Here is a 19,792-nt window from a genome sequence, read left to right as displayed (position 1 = left end):
AGGAGGGACTCACATGATACCTGGTGCATGGCATGCGTGATGTTGGCCATTTATTCCCTTTTTTTATTTTTCTGGGTTGCACTGGAGTGGTTCTGGAGAACCACTCTAGATTTTCATTTTTTAAAATCCTTTTCCTTCTGTTTACAACTCATTTCTGGGAGCACTCGAGAGGAATGAAGGGAACAAGATGCAGATTTTCTAGCTGCAGCATGACTGCTGCAGTTAGATATGTCTTGATGCTTGGGAGCTATTGCAGATACATGAATAAGTCCCACTAATCCACAGTCCTAATTTCAAGTGATAAAATATCACTACATAGCCGTTTTGCAAGTGTACTGAATTTGTCCTCAGTTTAGTTGGCAAAGTTCTGCTAAAAAAACGGAATTCTGCTAGAGGGTCAGGTTTTGTTGAATAACAAATCTGATTTTGACAGAAATATTTACATTTTTCAATGGCTAAAAGTCCATCCAACCATCCATTTGGTTGTTTTCAATAATTAAAAAGATGACAATTCAATAATGTAAAATTTTTGATTAATTTTTGGAAGTTTCATTGAAGGGTGTGTTTTTCAAGAAAGATTCAAAAGATCCCTGACTATTTCCAGTTAAAATTACCAAACTGCTGTGAAGAATTATCATCAGCTCATCAAATGGAGTCTGGTGATTTTTTTTTTTCTAATTCTGTCTCTGTTGTTACTTTTCTAAAACTAACTCACTCCCTTTTTTCTCTTGTATTTGCTTTACATCTAACATTATTACATTTTGTTTCAGCTGGCGGGCTTCATCTATGCCTGTTATGTTGTGAAATGTATTACTGAAGAAGAGGACAGCTGTAAGTACTAAAGCTTTATTACATACAAAATGAATTCTTTTTTTTTAAATCACCACACACACACACAATACTGACTTTTGCTGACTTCAACCTAAATGCCTTATTATACTGTAACCAGAATATGCTTTCTGTCCATCCTTCTGGATCTAAAGTTTGTGAATGCCTGAAAGACAAAGGAGTCCTGAAATACAGCTTAAAAAATACATAGTCCTTTTTTCTGAATTCTTTTTTTCTCACAGCTTCAGACATAAAAAAAATTAGAATCCCAACTTGTAAAGAAGCTTTGTTTTTATTCCTTATTCCTTATTCCATGTTGTTATGACTATCTTCACAGTAATTGGTTACCACTGAGGCTATAGCTCTTCTGTGTTGTCTTGCACGTTGGCTTGTTAAAGCACTTTTGGCCAAAAATAGCTTTAGTTCCATTCAGGACCTTCATTTATGAGAGGTGAAATTGTGATGCTCCTCTTTGCTCCTGCTGCTCCCAGAACAATTACAAGGAATTAAATGATTTCATATAGATGTACATCTGTGTTTCTTCTGGTTATTTATATCAACAGATGCCTGTTGAGTGAAATTTACTCTTATTACATGCTATGAAGTCAAGACATTTAGTTTTTTTCTTTCTTCTAAACTTGATTTTTTAAAAAGGGCCACTGCAGCATGTCAGTGTATCTTGGGATTCATACTAAAGCACCTTAGAAACAAGTATCAGAATTGCATGTAACTTTGATAAAATATACATGAATCCTAGAGAGAGCTCTGCAATAGGAAGCTGAAGGGTTTTTACTTGATTGAGAGCACTGCTAGGGCTGGTGGGGGTTCCTTTGTGTATTCTCCTGCGTAGAAAATAGCTGCAACCGTATAATCTATTGGCAATACAGTGCCACTGTGAGCCGTCAAGGGGAGATATAATGCCGAAATCAAACCACTCTTCAGAGGTCTTTCTGACTATGCTCATTTCAGTTGTCTTTGTGTTTCTGTGGAGGCAAGGAAGGCGTAAGAGTAAAAAGGGTTTGGAACAGGCACGTTGAGTAGGGGTATGTCACAAATAGATCTCGTCTTTTTAGGGAAGGACCCAATCATATGTACTTTCCCATTAAATGCATTCACTGATGGCAGAGCTGGAGGATAGCAACTCCTTGCCCCCCAAAATGAAATCCTGTTTAATACTATTTTGCCCTCTCTTCTATGGGCTTAAATCTTTTTTTCACTCTTCTGTAATGCTTTAGGGAATGATATTAGTAAAAAGCAAGGAAGGGACTTGGCTCACAAAACAAGCACAGAAATAAGAGCACATTTGAAAGATTTTTCCAGTGATCTGTAAAGCCACATTCCTGACAGCAAAGTGCCATGGCCAGTATGGTATTTTTTTCTGCTCACTGCAGCAGGAGCTCCCTGTTGTTCAGAAGCCATGGATTGTCATGCTTTGAAATTTTTCTTGCTGTTGTCTTGCCTATTTTGAGGCTTTTATTACTTTCTTAGTACATCTCAGACAGGCCTCCTCTTCTAGCAAAAGAGCCATCTTACCTCCCTCTGAGGTACCGGTGTGAATCCCCACCCAGTACAATAAAGCCAACGCAAGTTCAGGCACTGCAGCATCACCTCTAGTGAGGTTTGGAAGCGTGGCTGGGAAAAGAGAAAAAGGGAACTCCAGTGGCTGATTTGTCCCAACACTGTAATAATGCTCAGATCAGATTTGGCCTCCCAAAGTTTTGTAAAATTAAAGCAGCTTTAATTTCTACTGAAAGGCTGCATGTAGCAGAAAGTAAGAATTATTCTCTCTGTTCAGCCATCCACTCTGACATGTGCCAAGTGCTCCCTGTGGCAGCCAGCGGCTATGGTCCATACAAATACCCACTGCTCAGGGTTAATTTTAGATTCTTTTATTTCCATTTAGATACATTTTCTCTCCCTTTCTCTCCCTTTTGGCAACACACCCATTTATCCTGCTTCTCTGAGAAATAATATATACCTTATGAATGCCACATTATTTACTGTTTATACTCCAGAAGAAGACGCCTAAGCATAATTTCCTCAGTACATTCACAGGTGGGGTCATCTCATGTAGACCAAGTGAGTGAGAAGGAGAAAAGCTTTCAGGAAACATGGAATATATCCCAGAACCATTGCTAGAGCTTCCTGCATATGCAAGTCTTTGGTCTGAGATCACTTCAGATCCCCTATTGTGTTTCTCTTCCCATAGCCTTTTTTTCCATTTTTCCAGGTCCTCACCCCTTCATGCTGCTGTGGAGTAAGCTGTGTGGCACAAAGGGATGAAGACAGCCCTCCTGCCCATAGTGTACTTCCTCCCCCAGATTTGATAGACATCTAGCATAGCAGAAAAAAATCTTTACTCTGGTGCTCACCAATCCCTACCTAGCATCTATACCATACCTGGTAAGGAGTCTTTGGCAGCTGGTGTTCCCTCTGTGTGCTAAAGGTGTGCCAGCTGTGAAAGATCCTCTGTTAAAACCAGTCACCACAAAGCAACTCTCCCACACCACTGCTCTGATTTCCCAGCTGCTGTGAAGAGTAACAGAGAGACTGCCATCTTCTTACCCACCTCTACATTCACAGACACCACAGGAGAAATCTAGATCTCTGGTTTCCAGGACCAGTCATGCCTGTAAAAATGCGATTCCTCACTGCCAGAGAGGACCATAAGGATAACCATATTGGGTCACACCAAAAGGGCGTTAACCACAAGTCCTGTCTGGTGAAACAGAGACACTAGTAAAAGCTTTTCTGATGAGAGAGCGCCAACAGAAAAAGCCAGTTACTTCTCATAATGAATGTGGTGAACACCCATATACTCAATTCTATTTCTCCTGCTTTACTAATGAGCCACAGCAGTCCAGAAGAGGAGAGAAAGAGGCAGAAATACTGAGCCTGGCAGGTTTGGGCAGCAAGGTGTAAGACTAGAGAAAAAGATATGCACCATCCAAGAGCCAGACATGGGCATGTTCCATATTTTATCCATAGCAACATATCAACACTATTCTGGAGCAGAGAAGGTGCCTCATCTTCTGTTGGCACAGAGCCTCAACTGTAGAAAAGCAATCAAGTTCCTCTTGAGCTGCTTCATCTGAATTAGCTTTGCTCTCAGAGTAATTGAAACAAGCTGAAAGAATTACTATTTCTCCATTCTTTATGCAGATTTTAAGAGGACAAATAAGCAAGGGTAGAATTAAGCAAACATTCCACTAAGATTAACCTGCTCTAACCTTGCTAAAGGATTAAGAATGGAACAATACAATGATCAAATCAGGGTCATAACTGGGGCTGAATCAGCAAGTCTAGAGGTTTAATTACTCACACTCCAAATAAATCCAGCAGCAGCCTCTCTAAATCAAAGCTCAAGTTCACACTACCTTTCATGAGAACCATCTGCTTTGGGTTTAATTCTGCATCAAGGATTAACAAAGAAGCTGCTTTGCCTCCTGATACAGTACCAAGCAGTGCTGTAACACTGGCTGCACCAGTGCTGGACTGCAGTACCCATCTCCAAGGGTCAGACAAGGGTGGCTTTTCCCCAGCTACTTCTCTTGGTGATGGTACTAAAGGTCCTTCCCTTGGCTCCTAAAGGTCACTTCTGCATCTTGTTCCCTGTGGCTGTGCAGGGAGGAGGAACGCTGAGGCTTGGAGCACTTTGGGTCTCCATCTGGGAGAGATGAGGTAGGACGGGTGCCCAGCAGGGCTGTGGCCCTCAGTGCTCTCCTTTTCGCTATTGCTACTGGTATGCCCAAGCCATTGTGATTTTTATCTCATTACCATTATTAGCTGCAGCAATTAAAAATAAAACTTGAAAATGTCAGCAACAGTTATTATGTGGAAGCATTCAATGGCTGTAAACTTATTGGAGCTCCTCATTTGTTTTCCAAAATCATATTAGACCTGCATTTTTCAAAGGCTGCACATTATTTTTAATAACATTGAAATGTTCATTTAATGTGCAGTTGATCACTAGCAGTTTGGCCCCCTGCTATAAGCTGTTACTGTCTTACTAAAAGAAAATTCAGTGTATTTTTGAAAATGTTTTTAAATATACAAGTATTTTGTGGAAAATCCTGAAATGTAGACAATAAAGCAGCATCCTTGTGGGGCTTTTTGTCTGTAAGCAGTTAAAAAAGAAACCTGGGTTACTGAAGTGGAATTTTGCACTCACCTTGCAGGTTCTGTTGAGGGAAAGGAGACTGGCTTCTTATTAGAGGGACAGCTGTGGCTGTGAAGGAACCCCAGTCTAGAAAATATCACCAATGCATCCCACAGTGAAATCCTAATCCAGAAGGCTCCCTTGCAGACCCAGACAGGGAGAAAAAACATTTAGCCTCCATATCACAATGGCAAGGCAATCAGAGAATAAATATGGCTTGTTTGACTGTTCCCTGGGTACCATAAGGTACAACTATCTCATGCTAGCAAGGATCCAACTTTTCTCTTGGAATTGTTTCCAGGTAAACTGAAAAGCAAAAGACATTGCAAGGGGGTTAGTTAAGTCGAGTTTTGCTGCTTATTCCCTTGAGTGCAGCTTTTGGGCATGTCTGGCACAGAATTAAAGTGCTAGATAAGCCTTTAAAATTATTTCACACACACACATGTACCTCTCCCCACCCCTCCACCACCACTCCCTGTAAAAACTTGAATTCAAGGCTCTATTTGAATTCCTGAAAATGTTCAGGAAAACAATATCCCAGACAGGGGATATCTACTGGTGAGCAGTACAGCATAGCAATTATGTGTCAATAAACTCAGTGCCAAACAACAATCCAGTCTTGAATCCTAGGCCTGACCTCGAAAGATGATGACAAAGATTTTCTTTTCATAGACAATATTGAATTCATATAGATATGAGAGATGTGAAATATTGACAGACATATGGGATAGGTAGAAAAGCCTTTTATTTTTAGCTCTGTTAGAGGCTGCCTTCCACCTTTGGGCAGGATATTTAACCTCTCCATATTCCTGTTTCCCATATTTAAAATGGGAAATAATGACAGGGAGAATAACAGGCATGTTGCTTCATAACTTTGAGCTTCTGGGATGAAAGGCACTATCGAAGTGCAGAGTATGCTCAGGTATCACTTTATTTCTGTGCCAGATGATTTTCACAATCTGCTTAGCAAGACCTTACAGAGGAAGAATAACTTGGCTTCCATCCCTGCTAAAAAAATCTCTAAAACAAAGAGAAACCAGTAGCAAACATTCAGCTATTAATTCTACTTTTTTATTCCCCTTCCCATTTTCTGATGAATATGGTTGTAAATCCTGAAACTACCAGAGCAGGAGAAAGATAGGAAGGAATCAGAAACTAAGGCTGAGGGCTGAAGATAACTGCAGCCATCTTTCTGCAGTCAAGGCTGGACTTGAATGCATCTCTGGAAGCTGTCATCCTAGGAAGCCTGGTGGGTCTCTTCCCCCAGCCACAGTGTAAGTTGCAGCCCTACCAGTGCTGCATTACCTATTACACTTGTGTAACACAAGATGGGAGGTGCCAGGTCTATCCAGCCCCATATCCAATATCCAGTAATGATGAACATCTGGTGTTTACTTCCATATCTGCCATATTTGCCACTTAGGCATATAGAACACAGCAAGTTTGTGGTTCCCAGAAAATCCTGACAGTAATTTGTCATTCAGGGACTTCCTTAGCCGGAAGCGGTCTCCTTGTATTTTTTTCCCTGCAATGTTTTTTATTTTTCCTTTGTATCTAACAACCTCCCAAGGGAAGTTCAAGCACCTCAGCTACACATTTGGTTAGTTTTGCACCTACTGTTGTGTAATGTATCCTGAGTCTTCCTCTGGAAAACACCAGCTATTCCATCTTCACCTTTTCCATGCTGCAGCAGGTGGTATTCATCTCACTCACCTACAGCTGCATGTAATTAGGCCTGCAGTTTAAACTAACAATTGAGATTTCCACCACAGTCAATAGAAGCAGGGAGATAACTCCAAAGAGCAATTTGTCCTATCTGTGGTAGACACCTCCTCACAACAGGGTGAATCACTGATCCGACTTGTTTGGTTAATGCCAAGAACAGTCTGCAGAGGCAACACAGCAGCAAATAAGAACGGAAACACATACAACCCAATATTTAAAACAGTTGTTCTCCAACTGTTGAACAGGTCATTTATGAATGAGAATGAACATGCTACAAAAGGTGAAGCTACAGCTTGTTTTTGCTTAGCTGCACTCTCCAATTTACAGCCTGTGGCTGAATTAGAAGCTTTTCCCATTTTCTCGTTTCATGTAGTGTGGTGACTGCTATGTGAACTAAGTAAACTAAAGGGGACGAAATGGGATTCCTTTGGCTGTCAGGATGCTGACGAAAGTGTGGAGGGAGAGAAGCCTTTGAAATCCCATGGTACTGCCTCATGCTTGCCATCCTGAAGAGAGCTGCCTTGGAACACTGCAATATCACAAGGAACATTTAGGAAATTTCCTGAGATGTCTTTACAGCATCAACCTTTTGCACATATCAATAGCTGGTTTCTGTGTCATTATTTCCAGTCATATTCTGTCTTGCAGTGGACCTTTTGCAGAGCAGAAAGCTGGTGCTGTGTCTCATCCTCACCACTGCAGAGCACAGGCACTCTGCATCCCACAAGGTGTGCTTGATTAGATCAAAAGCACAGGCTGAAAATATCTGACCTGCAGAGTGCAAGGCTGAAGTGCAGGGGGGAAAGCCTATGGTGTGAAGATACGACAAGTGAAACCAGCTGCATTTGAGATGCAAATGGACCTGAGCAGTCCAAGGTGTCATAGGGCTTGGCAGACGTTTCACAGCCTGGTCTGTGATCGTTTGGCACTGCACTGCAGAGAGAGAAACAAAGCTCCAAGGAGGTGCAGTTTGTTTAAATAATAGCAAGTAATTAGTCTGAAGACAAAATCAGTGATGGCATTTTATAATTACAATTAATTTAGAGGTTAATTTCCTTTGGTGCTAAAATCTTATTTAAAACATTTACCAGGAAAGGAAATTAGGATGTTACTATCTAGATGCATAGAATGCTTCTGGGAATCCATGCCTATTATCACTAGAAAATTAGGTTAAACTCAAAGTGGGAATTTCAATTCATTTTAGTGTATAATAGATGGTGGTCAGGGCCTTGAGTCAGAAGGGTTGCTTAGGGTAGACTGTATGATTAGCATTTTCTTTGTTTGTGGGATTAATTGCAAATGTTTCCAACAAAAGGGCTGGGTTTATACATGAACAATCTTGACAAGAAAAGAAAATTGGTTATGGATTGCTGCCTTTGTAACTAATGAAGTTGATGTTCAAGGAACGCCTAGGAGACAGGGTTGTGGTATGAGGCAAATATATAAATAAAAACACACAGGGGAAAATGGTGGTGTTGCTGGCTCCACTTATGATAATTTCTCTTCTCCTTCACTGTCTTTGCTGCCACTCCCCTTGCATCCATCACTGCCTCCTGTGGGGATTGTCAACCTCAAGTTTAAAAAATATCTAAATAATATAATGTAAAGCTTGAAGGAAGTAACATTTCCATTTCAGCAGCTCATCACAATGGGATACTGCTTAATAAAATCGATGCGTTCTAACAGCCAGGGAGATTTACTTACCTTGCATCACTTTTTCTTTTAACTATTCCCCGCACATTTTATCTTTTCAAGAAAGACATGCTGCAGAAGTGTTGGAAAAGATCTGCATATGTGACAGGAAATGAAAAGTTAGCATCACTTTTATGAAGAAAGGTATGTTTCATACCGGCACATTCTGAAAATATTACTTGTCTTGTCATGAATTAATTCTTTCAGGACAGGAACACAAAGTCCAGATCATGAAACAGTGTCTCACACAGTTACCTCAAACCAGTAGCAGAAATGAGGTAGTAACTAGTGATGGTTCTGACAACAAAAGCTGCAGATGGTTTGAAGAAATGTCTAGGTTCTTGCTGCAGCTGAAGAGGACGTGTCTTTCCATGGTCTTGCTGGCCATGGGAATGCTTCAACATGTAAAAATAAAGAAAACTCATATTCAAAATCAGGAAAAAATAACAAATTCTGACAATCTTCACAAGATGAAAATTGCATGGGAAATGGTTTCAGGCAGATTGTTATGTTTTGATGCTGATGAAAGACTCCATTTCAATGTCAGTCGTTTATTGCTACTTTACACTGAATGTGGATGGCAGGCTTTGTAGGCAGGCCCTCCAGCCTTGTTCCTGCGGGAACGTTTCTCCCTTTGCCCCAACAGAGGAAGGGCAGCTTGGACCCCATCAAGCACAGGCAGAGGAGCAGCCTGCAAGGAACCATGAGGGGCTGTCAGCCCCAATCCTCAGCCCGATTTCCCAGCCTCTGAGGGCAGCTGGTTGCCTCCTTGAGGGCTGAGTCAAAATGAGCCAGCGGAACACTGTAAGTCCTGGCCAGTCAAATATAGTCCAGACTGAAGGACAGCAGCATCTCAGAGAGGATCAGTGATGAACTGCTGCAGGTGGAATAGACTCATTAACCATTTCCAGCGACCCTGAAATTGACACCTGCCCACAGCCATAGTGTCTTCCCCGCTGAGATAGTCATCATGAGCTCCTTGCAGTTTCCTACAAGCCTGGAACACAGCTTTGTACTAAATTATTCTTAACAGCATTTCTTAGCATGTCTTCTGTTAAAGTTTTCTTTGTTACTTTTCTTTCAAATAGGTCTTCATTAGCACTGGATTGCTAACTTTCATAGATTTGGGCCTTAATTCTCCACTTTGTTGCACCTTCTAATGACTCTTTTTCTAATTTATTAGTGTGGTGGTCACACTCGGAGGCCAGTGCCCCGGGCGTTTTCTTTTTCCTCCTTTTTATTTTTTTCCTCTCTTTATTGCTTGCCCATAGCAATGATCTGGCTAAGAACAATTTTTCCTAATGATTCATTTGATAACTTCTATGATAATTCAGTCTACCAGATATTTTCTTTAATTCTTAGAATGATATGTCAATCAAAAATATTACAGGGCTGGTTTTTGGGGTTTGGTTTTTGTTTATTTTTTTGGTCAGTATTCAAGCATGAAAACTTGAAAGCAAATGGCTATTATCCAGCAGTGTCCAGGTCTGTCCAGTTTAGAAAAATAATATATTCTTCAGACTGCTAATATTCTCATAACTGAGTGGAGGTCTTTTACAGACTCTTTACTGAGCATTAGACAAGCCCCACTACAAGCTTGGACAAGCATTGTAAAGTCTTGCAGGGGTCAAGAGGCAGCCTACCTGACAGCAACCTTATTTCTGGGTCTGTAAGTTTGACAGGTGGCTTGCTGCATTTATCAGATATAAAAGGCAGTGCTGGTTGTTTCAATCCCATATTTCTCCTTGCTGTAGCTATGCTTTAGCCATTTCCTCCTGGCCTCCGGCTCTTGCTCTTGTCTGCCCTAGCCCTGGTCCCTGTTTCTTCCTTCAGCTGCTAAAGTCTTGCTTGTGCTTCTCAGCCCTTGCTTGGTTACTCCTGGTTGCTTTCATCATTGCTCCTTTTAGTTCAGCCATGACCCTAGTTGACCTGGTTCCTGCTGTCTGCCAGCCCTGCCTTGCTGAGGCATTGCTCCAGAGTATCATCTTCCTCATGTCCTGCCCTGAGGTTCTGCCACTGACCAGACCCCTTCTCCACCTGGGAATACAACCAGAAGCTTGGCTTAAATGGATTGCAATATATGCATCCCTGCTTGGTCTAACTAGAGGGAATAACAGGCTGATATCCCTGTCAGTACCTCTAAAAGGGTAGTGACGCCAGGTGGTGTTTATCAGTTTTCGCAAACCTGCACACCTCCACAGTCCTACATCTTCACTCAGAAGGGCTGATCAAAGAATTAGCCAGGGGACCAGCAGCAACAAAGACAGAAGAAGAGGCTGTAGGCCCTTATCCAACAAAAATCATGAAAGGAGGAGAAGCAGCTGGAGGAAAAGCCTTTCTAAAGCAAAAAATCACAGAATAATTTTGACATAACAGTAGACAGCATGGAAATAGTGGCAGTGGGGCAGAATCTGAGCTGAGAACCTCCACCAAACTTTGTGTAGGGATTTCCCTTTGCTGCTCCTGTGGCCATTATAGGCTCAGAAATGCCATGAGGTTATGGTTTAAAAATCTTGGAGTTGGGTTTCACCTTGGAAATGAGAGAACTTACAGGCCATTACTGACCATTTGGCAGAAATGCAGTTCATTGCTCTACAAGAATCAGACTGGGTGTCCAAATCCTTGTGCCATTTCTGAGCCCTCCTGTGCAACAGGGAGGGCACAGCCTTATGTATTGGCAGATGCCATCCTTCCCCCTGCTTTCCAGGTGCTTGGATCTATCACACTTTACAAGTTTACTAAATCACTGTGCACTCAGCACAAAGACCAATAACATTTGATTATCATTGTAAACAAACTTTATTGCGATTGTAGTCAAGCAAACCTCCTTCTGTGTGCTATATTGTGGAATAGCCACCAGGCCAAGCTCACAGCATAAAAAGGCAACAGCAGTAAAATGTTTGGAAGTGCCTTCACCAAACAGCGAGGTGGGTATCAGCATTCTGGCAAAGCTGCAGGACCAAGAGTGTCCACATATGTTCTTTTATATTTTTTTCCCACATATCATTTCCAAAGTTATTAAAACCAGCCTAATTTTACTCCAGTTTGGCCAGTGTTTAGCTATCAGCATTTGTGCATAGCTCTGTCTGGTCTTACACACTCACTTCTGCACCAACAGTGCCTCCCTTGCTGTTACTAGGTGTTTGCCATTAGTTTGTTTGCCATTTCCTCTCTCTCCCAGCTGCACAAGCATTGGAGTGCCTTGCTGTGTTGGTGAAGTTTAATCATGACACTTTTGAGACCTGAGTTCAAGGGGCCAGAGCCCATGTACAAAAATTTAAGACCTCGCATGTCAGATGTAGCCGATGTACACCATGTGTTCTCTCTCTGCTATACCACGTGGGAAATATGTTCAGTCATGACATCAAGAAGCATCCATGTGCACATGCACATATGCTTCCCTGGTCATTAGTACTTTTAAAACAGTACCATCTTTATCATGCGTAATTGTACATTTTTAATATTCTTTTAGTGCTTTAGATTCATGAATGTATTAAAGGACTACTGTGATGCCAAGCACTGTACAAACGTGAGCACCAGCCCTGTTTCTTGGGGATTGCAATCCAAGTGTTAGGCAACAGGCAACGGGTAATTGGTGGGTACAGGCAGAAAGTGAGCATAAAGAAACTATGTACAAAATATTATTCACTGTGGTACACAGGAGTATAAAAGCATCGGCAACCTAATTACTGCCAACAGAACAAAGAAGAGTATAGCAAAAATAATGAGAACTATTTGTGGATACATTATCACAAGGGAAGAAAGTGTTTTGAAATTTTACAAGTATGGAGGTCATGCTGGCAGCACGGGGTCAGAATTTAGCTTTTAGAACTGGAAGGAGAGACTGATGTGGAGTGTCTACAAAAGGCTTTAAATGTAGAAAGATTTAGCTTCTACTTGATGTAATATAGAAGGTTAAATCAGCAGCGGGATTCAGAGAAGAGTAACCCAGCCAAAAAGATGAATCCTGCAGCTTTTGTCTTCTTAATTCCATATTTGGTGAGTTAAAAAAAAAAAAATGAAGGAGCAATTATGGTGTTTGACACTGAGAGCCCTGGGTAAATGTTATAGCTGTGTCAACAGATAGAAAAGTCGTCGTCTTCAATATGCAAAAATAATCTTTGGAAATTCGACTGTGCACAGCCCAAACCAAAGTTGACATCTAACTTATACCCTTGAGTGACAGGTAGACTTGAGGATACAAGTGCCATTGTTCACCATGAGAAGTAGCAAAGAAGGTTAGGGAGGTGTGGCTAAGGTTCTAGTTTAGCCATGGTGACCTGGAACTGATGTTTAATTATCCACAGAGAGAAGCTGAGATTTCAGTTTGTATAGAAGGAGCAGAGTTAGCACAAGCCAGGTAATCTGTGACACTTCAGAGAGCCACCGATGGCAGGACTTGCATTTGTGAGTACAATTATCCAGTTCACAGGAGGTGGAGAAAAATTAAAGGCAGATGTTATGGCTCATGGGACTCTGGCAGCATCCTGGAAGGAGAATCATCAAGAAAGGTGATGAATGATGTGAGGAGGAAGGTGAGCACCTGCAGAGGAGACAGCAGAGGCCAGCGATGCAAAGGTTTCAGGAAAAAGAGAGCAGCGGCTATGTGAAAGGCGGCTGGATGACCATAGAGAGGACTGTGCGCACTTGGTTACCAATACCCCAGTTTGAATAGGAAGAGGTAGTCTGACTGCAGTTCCAGCTGCATGCAAGGGACAGAACACAAGATGGGAGAAAACCTTCTACAGAGATGGAGGAAAGTAGCTCCTGAAAGTGTTTGGAACCATCAGGGAAGAGAGAGAGAGGGAATGGGACAAGAAGGGATATGGGTGGGGGTGGTTTTTTTATTAATGGAATTTATATGTGTTTGTATTGGGAGGGAACTGCAAAAAAGAGATCAAGAGAAAGAATCTGTCACTGGGACAAGCAGAAGTTTTATGGAACAAAATTCTTGTAACTGTAGTAAGAGAGAAGGGGAAATGAATGGCAAAAGGAGTTGAAAAAGTCTGGCAAACTGAAGAAAGGAGGACTATATTATCAGTTTGCTCATAGAAGAAACAGAAGAGATGTAGTGCAGAGAAACAGCTGGAGATGGGAGGAGGGAAGTGGATGAGGAGGTGATGGGGGTGTCTCGGATGGAACTAATAAAGCTGGAGGAGCCAATCTGCTTCATCAAGCAGATGGACAAAATAAGGGAGGAGAGAGGAATCAGTGAGAAAAGTCACCCTCTTTACTATCAAATGAGGAATTACCAAATAAGACGTGAGAAATTTGGTAACAATTACTACAAAAGACATTTTCACTTTTAAAGGAGAAGCCTCGGGCAGGAAGCAGATGTGGTGATGAAGGAAGGGTTGAGTGCTAACAGTAGGTTCACCATTGTGAGAGGCAGGGCCTCATGCATCTGGCATAGGGATAAGCTAATCAGCAAAAAAAACAATAATAGCAAAGAAACAAAGGAGAGGGTCTGAAAGAAGTCAAGAAGTCATCCATGCTGCAGGTCACAGGTTGGCCAAGTACATGGCTATTTTCCAACCGTTCTCTTCCTTTACAGATAAAGCCACTCATCCCCCTCCCCATTCCTAAACTCTGTATGCTTTCATATCTAGCCTGTCTACTTACGTATCTTGCATGTCTACTAAAATGCAAAGAAAGACACAGTGTCAGTGACATTTCTATACACATATGCCCTAAATCACTCATGGGTCTGATCCTAAGCTAATGTAGATTATCATTGCTTCAGTGAAGTCACTGAAGCTGTAAATATATGTGTTAGCTGAGGATCTGAATCTGTGTGCTTCTGTATTTGTATTTTACAGATGAAAATTTCTCTAAGTAGAATAGTGTGTAGTCTTCTGGTTTCTATTCAGTATCTTTCCTTTTGCTTTCTACAGGAAGATGTTACTGCTTTTATTTCCCACTGTTTACTTTCTCTTTGTCCATCTGTTGATTTCATCAGCTTCAGTGTTTCTTATTGCCCATTTTCTAGAAAGTCCTTTCTCCCATATGCTAATGAGGTCTTTTTTGTGCATCTCAGTGTAATGGTCCCTCTATACACCACAAACTTCCAGAAATGAAAAATTATAAACCCATTTATGCTTCTTATTCTGTCCTGATATACACCAGAGACAGAAGGGATTGTGCCTGTGAGCAGAGGCTGAAACTTCACATCACTGTGGGTGCTTAGTAATAGAAAATATATCTCTATTTTTGACCTGTATCTCCAGTCTGTGTCACAGTTGTAACCACAGTCATGTGCCTGACAAGCCCCTTAACACCAGCAAAGGAAGAAAACACTCCAGCTAAATTTCTGTAATACATTTTACAGATAAATAGTACTGCTAGTATCATACATGCTAGTACCATATTCAAGTCCAGCTAGGAAAATAAGCATCTCAGCACCTAATATTTCAAAGGTGTATTTGGTTTGCTTGGCCAGGTTTTGGTAGGAGGGGTGGGCTACAGGAGTGGCTTCTGTAAGAAGCAGCTTCCTCTGCGTCCAATAGAGCCAACACCAGCTGGCTCCAAGACAGATGCACCACTGGTCAAGGCTGAGCCACTGTCCTTATCTTGACACACAGACCTTTTGTTGTATTCTCTGTCCCCTGTCCAGCTGAGGAGGGGAGTGACAGAGTGGGCAAGTGGCATCCAGACAGGGTCAACCCACCACAAAAGGGGTGGGAGTTTGTGTTTATTTGTACTTGCACGTGTGCTTTTACAAAAGCAAACCATGATAAAAGAGCCTCTTCTGATAACAGTGACATGTAAGATGAATGTAAAATAGAATAGTCAAAAATGTGTTTGATGGGTGAGGTTAAGGATGGAATCCTCTGCAGTGATTCAGCTAATGAGCCTTGTTTTATTCATCTCATGTTACTGCTGCCAGGAATGTATCAGTCGTATGACACTTTTAGTGACCTTTCAGGCACAGCCAGGATAAAATGCCTGCAGAAAGGGCAGCATTTTGCATGCTTAAAGAAAGTAGCTCAGAGTCCACAGGGAGCTTTTAGCACTGTCTGGACACCGCAGGCTTTGCAGTGATGAGAAACTGCCACCATCAAGAAACCTTGCTGCAAAGAAATCACTGAAATCCTTTTGTATTGGAGTTCGCTTTCTATTACCTACCTTTACCTACCTTGCAAAGTTTGTTGTTGCGTGTAAGAAGCCATTGTATGCCTACAACAAGGTCACAGTAGTACTTTCTGCCCTAACATCATTTGGTTACACACATGGAAAGTTCCACAGTCAGCTGAACATAGAAATGTCTCTACAAGCTTGCCTTGTTTGCACTTGACAATCTGACTTGTTAACAGTCTGTGTTTACTCTGCGCAACAGGGCAAAAAAGCAATTCATGCAGAGATATTCGGCATGCATCTTTCATGCTCAACAAACTCATTTTACTCAAAGAAATCTTTCTCTTAACATGCTGGTTTAGCTTTCTGAAAACAACCCTAAAATCACCCTTAAGACCTTTTGGCCTGTGACTACAAAACAGAGTATCTATGCCTGAAGCCTTCTAATAATGGTTTAGCGGTTGCTTGAAGGGTCTTGGGAAGCGCACAAGAAATGCAGAGCTGGACGAATGCATATGAGCAACATCCATAAGGTGACACGGTTGACACCAGTGAGTCCAACACAGATATTTTCTGACTTGTAGTGTTAGAGGTCAAGAATGACAGAAAACCAGAAAACTGGTCAAGAGAACAACAAACCTTAGCTACAGAAAAAATGTCTATTTTCTTTGCTGCAGTCTTTATATTTGAATAAAATGGGTTTGTTTCCTCCCAGCCTAGCTCTTCAATCAACAATATTCCTATAGTGAATTTTTTGTTCCATGCCTGTAAACTTAGGATGCTTCCAAAGACATAATCACATTGTAATAAAGTTATTCTGATGGTTACAAACAATAAGTAGGAACCAAGAAATGGCATTTATCTTGATTTTAGCAAGATTTTAACCCTATGAACGGTTTGGGAGCAACCCAGTGAAATACAGTCCAGATGCAGTCATCATAGATTGTGTGCAGAATTGTTTAAAACTCTATTTGAAATATAGTTATCAACCACTCGGGATGACATTTCAGATGGGATCCCACTAGGACCTTGGCTAGAGAAAGAATTCTCTTCATTATTTTTCTTAACAGCAAGGATGATCAAGGAGAGAATATTTGTAAAAATTTCAGATGAAACAAGACTGGGAGGGCTATGAGCATTTGCGAAGATAGAATTAGAAGTCAATATGATCTTGAGAAGTGGCTTGAAGTCAAGAAGATGAAATTCAGTACAGACAAGTGCAAAAGAACTCCTGTGGAGAAGAATTAATCAAGTGTCTTCAGATAAAATATGGACTACTTGGCTAGACTACAGTTAATGTCAAAACATAAAAATAAAGATCTAGTTATTAAGCATTTGTATGATGCTGTTGAAAAGGAGAAATCAAATTAAAAAATTTAAAAAATTAAAGGCAGAAAACCCATCATGTTAGTTCAAGTAATGTACAGAAGGCCTACATGGCAGTTGTTCCAATCGGTCCTGATTTGTGCACCCCTCTGTAAGAAAAACAAGTAGACTGAAGAAGGATCATCAGGCTTGGAAATGTAGAGGCTTGAAAACATGCACTGTGAGAAAAAAATGAAAGAACTACATGTGCTTAAATCTAGAAAAGATGGATAGCATGAAAATACTTTTTGAAAATGCTTAAAAATAGTTGTAAAAAAACCCCTTCATTTGTCTTTATATCCATAGGGACAAAAGGGCAAAATGTAGAAAGTAGTTAATTTGCAGGAAATTACATTTAAATCAGACATTAGGAAGTTAGGCTCAGGGAAAGGCACCACAGAGAGACTATAGAACCTCCTTCATTAGAGATGTCAGGAGTTAATTTAGTAACACATCATTCTGGGATAGGAGTATATTTAATGCTACCACAGAGCACAGAATGGGCAAAATTATTTCTTCAGGGGCCATTCTTGCCAGGGAAGAAGGTGGGTGACAGGTTTGGCATGTTTGTGATTGCAATGCAGACATATTGCACTGGTCCAGTCTAGTGTTTTGGTAGCTCTTTGCTTGCAAAATAAATGTTGGACAAGAATTTGATTTTGTAACATGTCTGGAATGCCTGTGACTGCATGGTAAGTGTGGTTAAGCATGACGCATATTGAGGGGTACCTTGGGATAAAATAACCTCATAAATGCAAGTTTTAAGGAATCCAACCACTGTGAAAGTTCTCAAACTAATAGTGATAAATTTACATTTCATTATTTTTATGTGAACGTTATTGCATTTTAGGTCCATAAGAAGCTATCCTCTGTCAAAGAACCTTTTCTGGTTTTTTTGCTTTCAATGTACACAGAGCCGGTTTGTCAGTAGCAGTGCCCAGACCTGTGAAAAATGCGTTTCCATACCTTAACTCTTTGGCCCTTTTCTATCAAACTAAAGTCAAATTCACATCTGCTATGGAAGAGACAATATTTCAAGGATGAGAACTACCCCAAATAACCCCCAAAAGCCAGTAGTTGGGTCTCCTGATGCAAAGGAAGCAAAGGCCACACTTTTACCTGTGTAAAGAAAGCATTATAGCAGAGAAACAGGGGTCTCAAGCTCATACAAGATTGAATGGCCCTGAAAATTGTTTAAAATAAACATGAGAAGACCATGGGGAACTGGCAGTGGTGGGAATTAGTAAATAACTCTCACCCTACAACCTTCCTGCAGACCTCCAGCGCCTTGGGAGGAATGCTGGTTTCTTCAGATCTGCAAAGCCTCATCTCTGAAGCTCAGATAAATTGTTCCAACCCTCTGTTCATGCATTTCAACCCAAATGTCAAAGCAGGGAATCAGAGAAACTTCTGTCTCTCAGAGTCGGAACAATGTGCTCTCTCCTCTACATCACTGAACCACAGTATGACAGCAAGCCAGACAGAGTAATCACAGTCAGAAGCAATGCATTCATGCCGGTAAATAAATGGGTTTCAGCATTTGTAATATCTGAATAGCATCTTGGTTTGTACTCCAGTGAGGTGTTCTACTTGAAAAGAGAAGGATTTGTGGATATTTCTTATAGACAGAGGGCTGTTATAAATCCCTCATTGTCTTTCTGTGAATTTAAAATTAATTTGATTTTAAAATTTTAAAAGTGACTTTGGCTTTCTCTGCTATTTTTACACTTGTTCTGCATTCCCACAATTAGCTGGTCTAATTTTAACTGATTATTAAAGGGTCCGCCAAAAAATAATTTGTGTGCTGGGTGATTCTTGAATCATAGTGCCTATCACTTCTGAAAAGATGTTTCTAATGAAAGCAATTTTCCCCCTTCCAGTTGATTTCATAGGTGGATTTGACTCTTACGGCTATCAAGGTCCACAGAAGACATCTCATTTACAGCTACAGCCCATGTATATGTAAGTAGTTAACTTCTGAGATATTCTGCAGAGTGGCAGGCTGATATTAAAGGTTCATTAAGTTGAAAGATGACGTGACTTAAACATTCAGAATAGGCAGAAGCCTTTTTGATAGACTGAATTCAAGCTACACTTAAGAACCAACATTACACATCTATTGAATTATAATGATTTCTTAGGGCAGGATATAATGTGCCGCAGTTGTTTAAATAACACCCATCTCTCACCTGATTTCCTCCATTTTCATTCAAGCAGGTTCCACTCAGAGGCAATGGGAATTTTGTGTAGTAAAAAATAGTGAGGTCTGACAAAACTTGGTTGCAAAAAAGTTGGTTTTATTAAGATTTATCAAAATTTCAGCAGTTTGCTAATTTAGTGGATGTATTTAGCATTTGTCTTATCAGTGCATCTGTTTACTAAGGCACCTCTGTACCTCATTTTCAGTCCCCACATTAAAAAAAGAAAAAGCAAAAGGAAAAAAAAAAGCCACAAATGTAGCAACATCTGGATTTTAAGATCAGTTAAAACAGAAAACAGTATTTTACTTAACCAGTGAGTGGCAGCTCCATCCACTGCCTAGAGTGCAGCTTGATATGTTTGGGGATTAAATGGGTAATCAAATCTCCACACATACACACAACTGGAGTATGTTCACACTAGAGCTAACACCCGACCATAGACCAGTCCAGGAACAACAATCTCCAAATATTTCTTGTACTGATGCCAACTGCAATTCAGAACAGTCCTGACTGCCCAGATAAATCTTACCTTACTGCCACAGCCTTTTGAAATGTTCTTTATTCACCATCACCTGCCTATGTACTAAAAGCACAGCACAGAACAGCTCAGAAAGGGGCAACATTTACTTTGTTTCCTTTGTCTCTTTGTTTAACATCTCTTTTGAGGAAAAGAGCTAAATATAGGCAAAAAATATCCATCCCAACATATACTTCCATTTACCCTCAAATGTGTCTTCTGACTAGTGGA

The 19,792-nt window shown here is 40.8% G+C and overlaps 1 protein-coding gene across 1 annotated transcript; it reads left to right on the top strand.

Annotated features, from left to right (window-relative positions):
• Window positions 1-770: 770 nt before the first annotated feature.
• LOC104401727 (sodium/potassium-transporting ATPase subunit beta-1-interacting protein 2) lies at window positions 771-18,809 on the top strand (the record flags this gene model as incomplete). The annotated part of the gene is made up of 2 exons (XM_010009405.1): window positions 771-831; window positions 18,724-18,809. Coding segments are annotated over 2 exons (147 nt in total), but the record flags the coding sequence as incomplete, so codon positions are not given.
• Window positions 18,810-19,792: the final 983 nt, after the last annotated feature.

Source organism: Nestor notabilis, unplaced genomic scaffold, assembly GCF_000696875.1.
Source record: "Nestor notabilis isolate BGI_N333 unplaced genomic scaffold, ASM69687v1 scaffold5232, whole genome shotgun sequence".
Classification (NCBI taxonomy): Eukaryota; Metazoa; Chordata; class Aves; order Psittaciformes; family Psittacidae; genus Nestor; species Nestor notabilis.
Note: the sequence above shows the minus strand (reverse complement) of the source record. Positions and strands in the feature narration are given on the sequence as shown.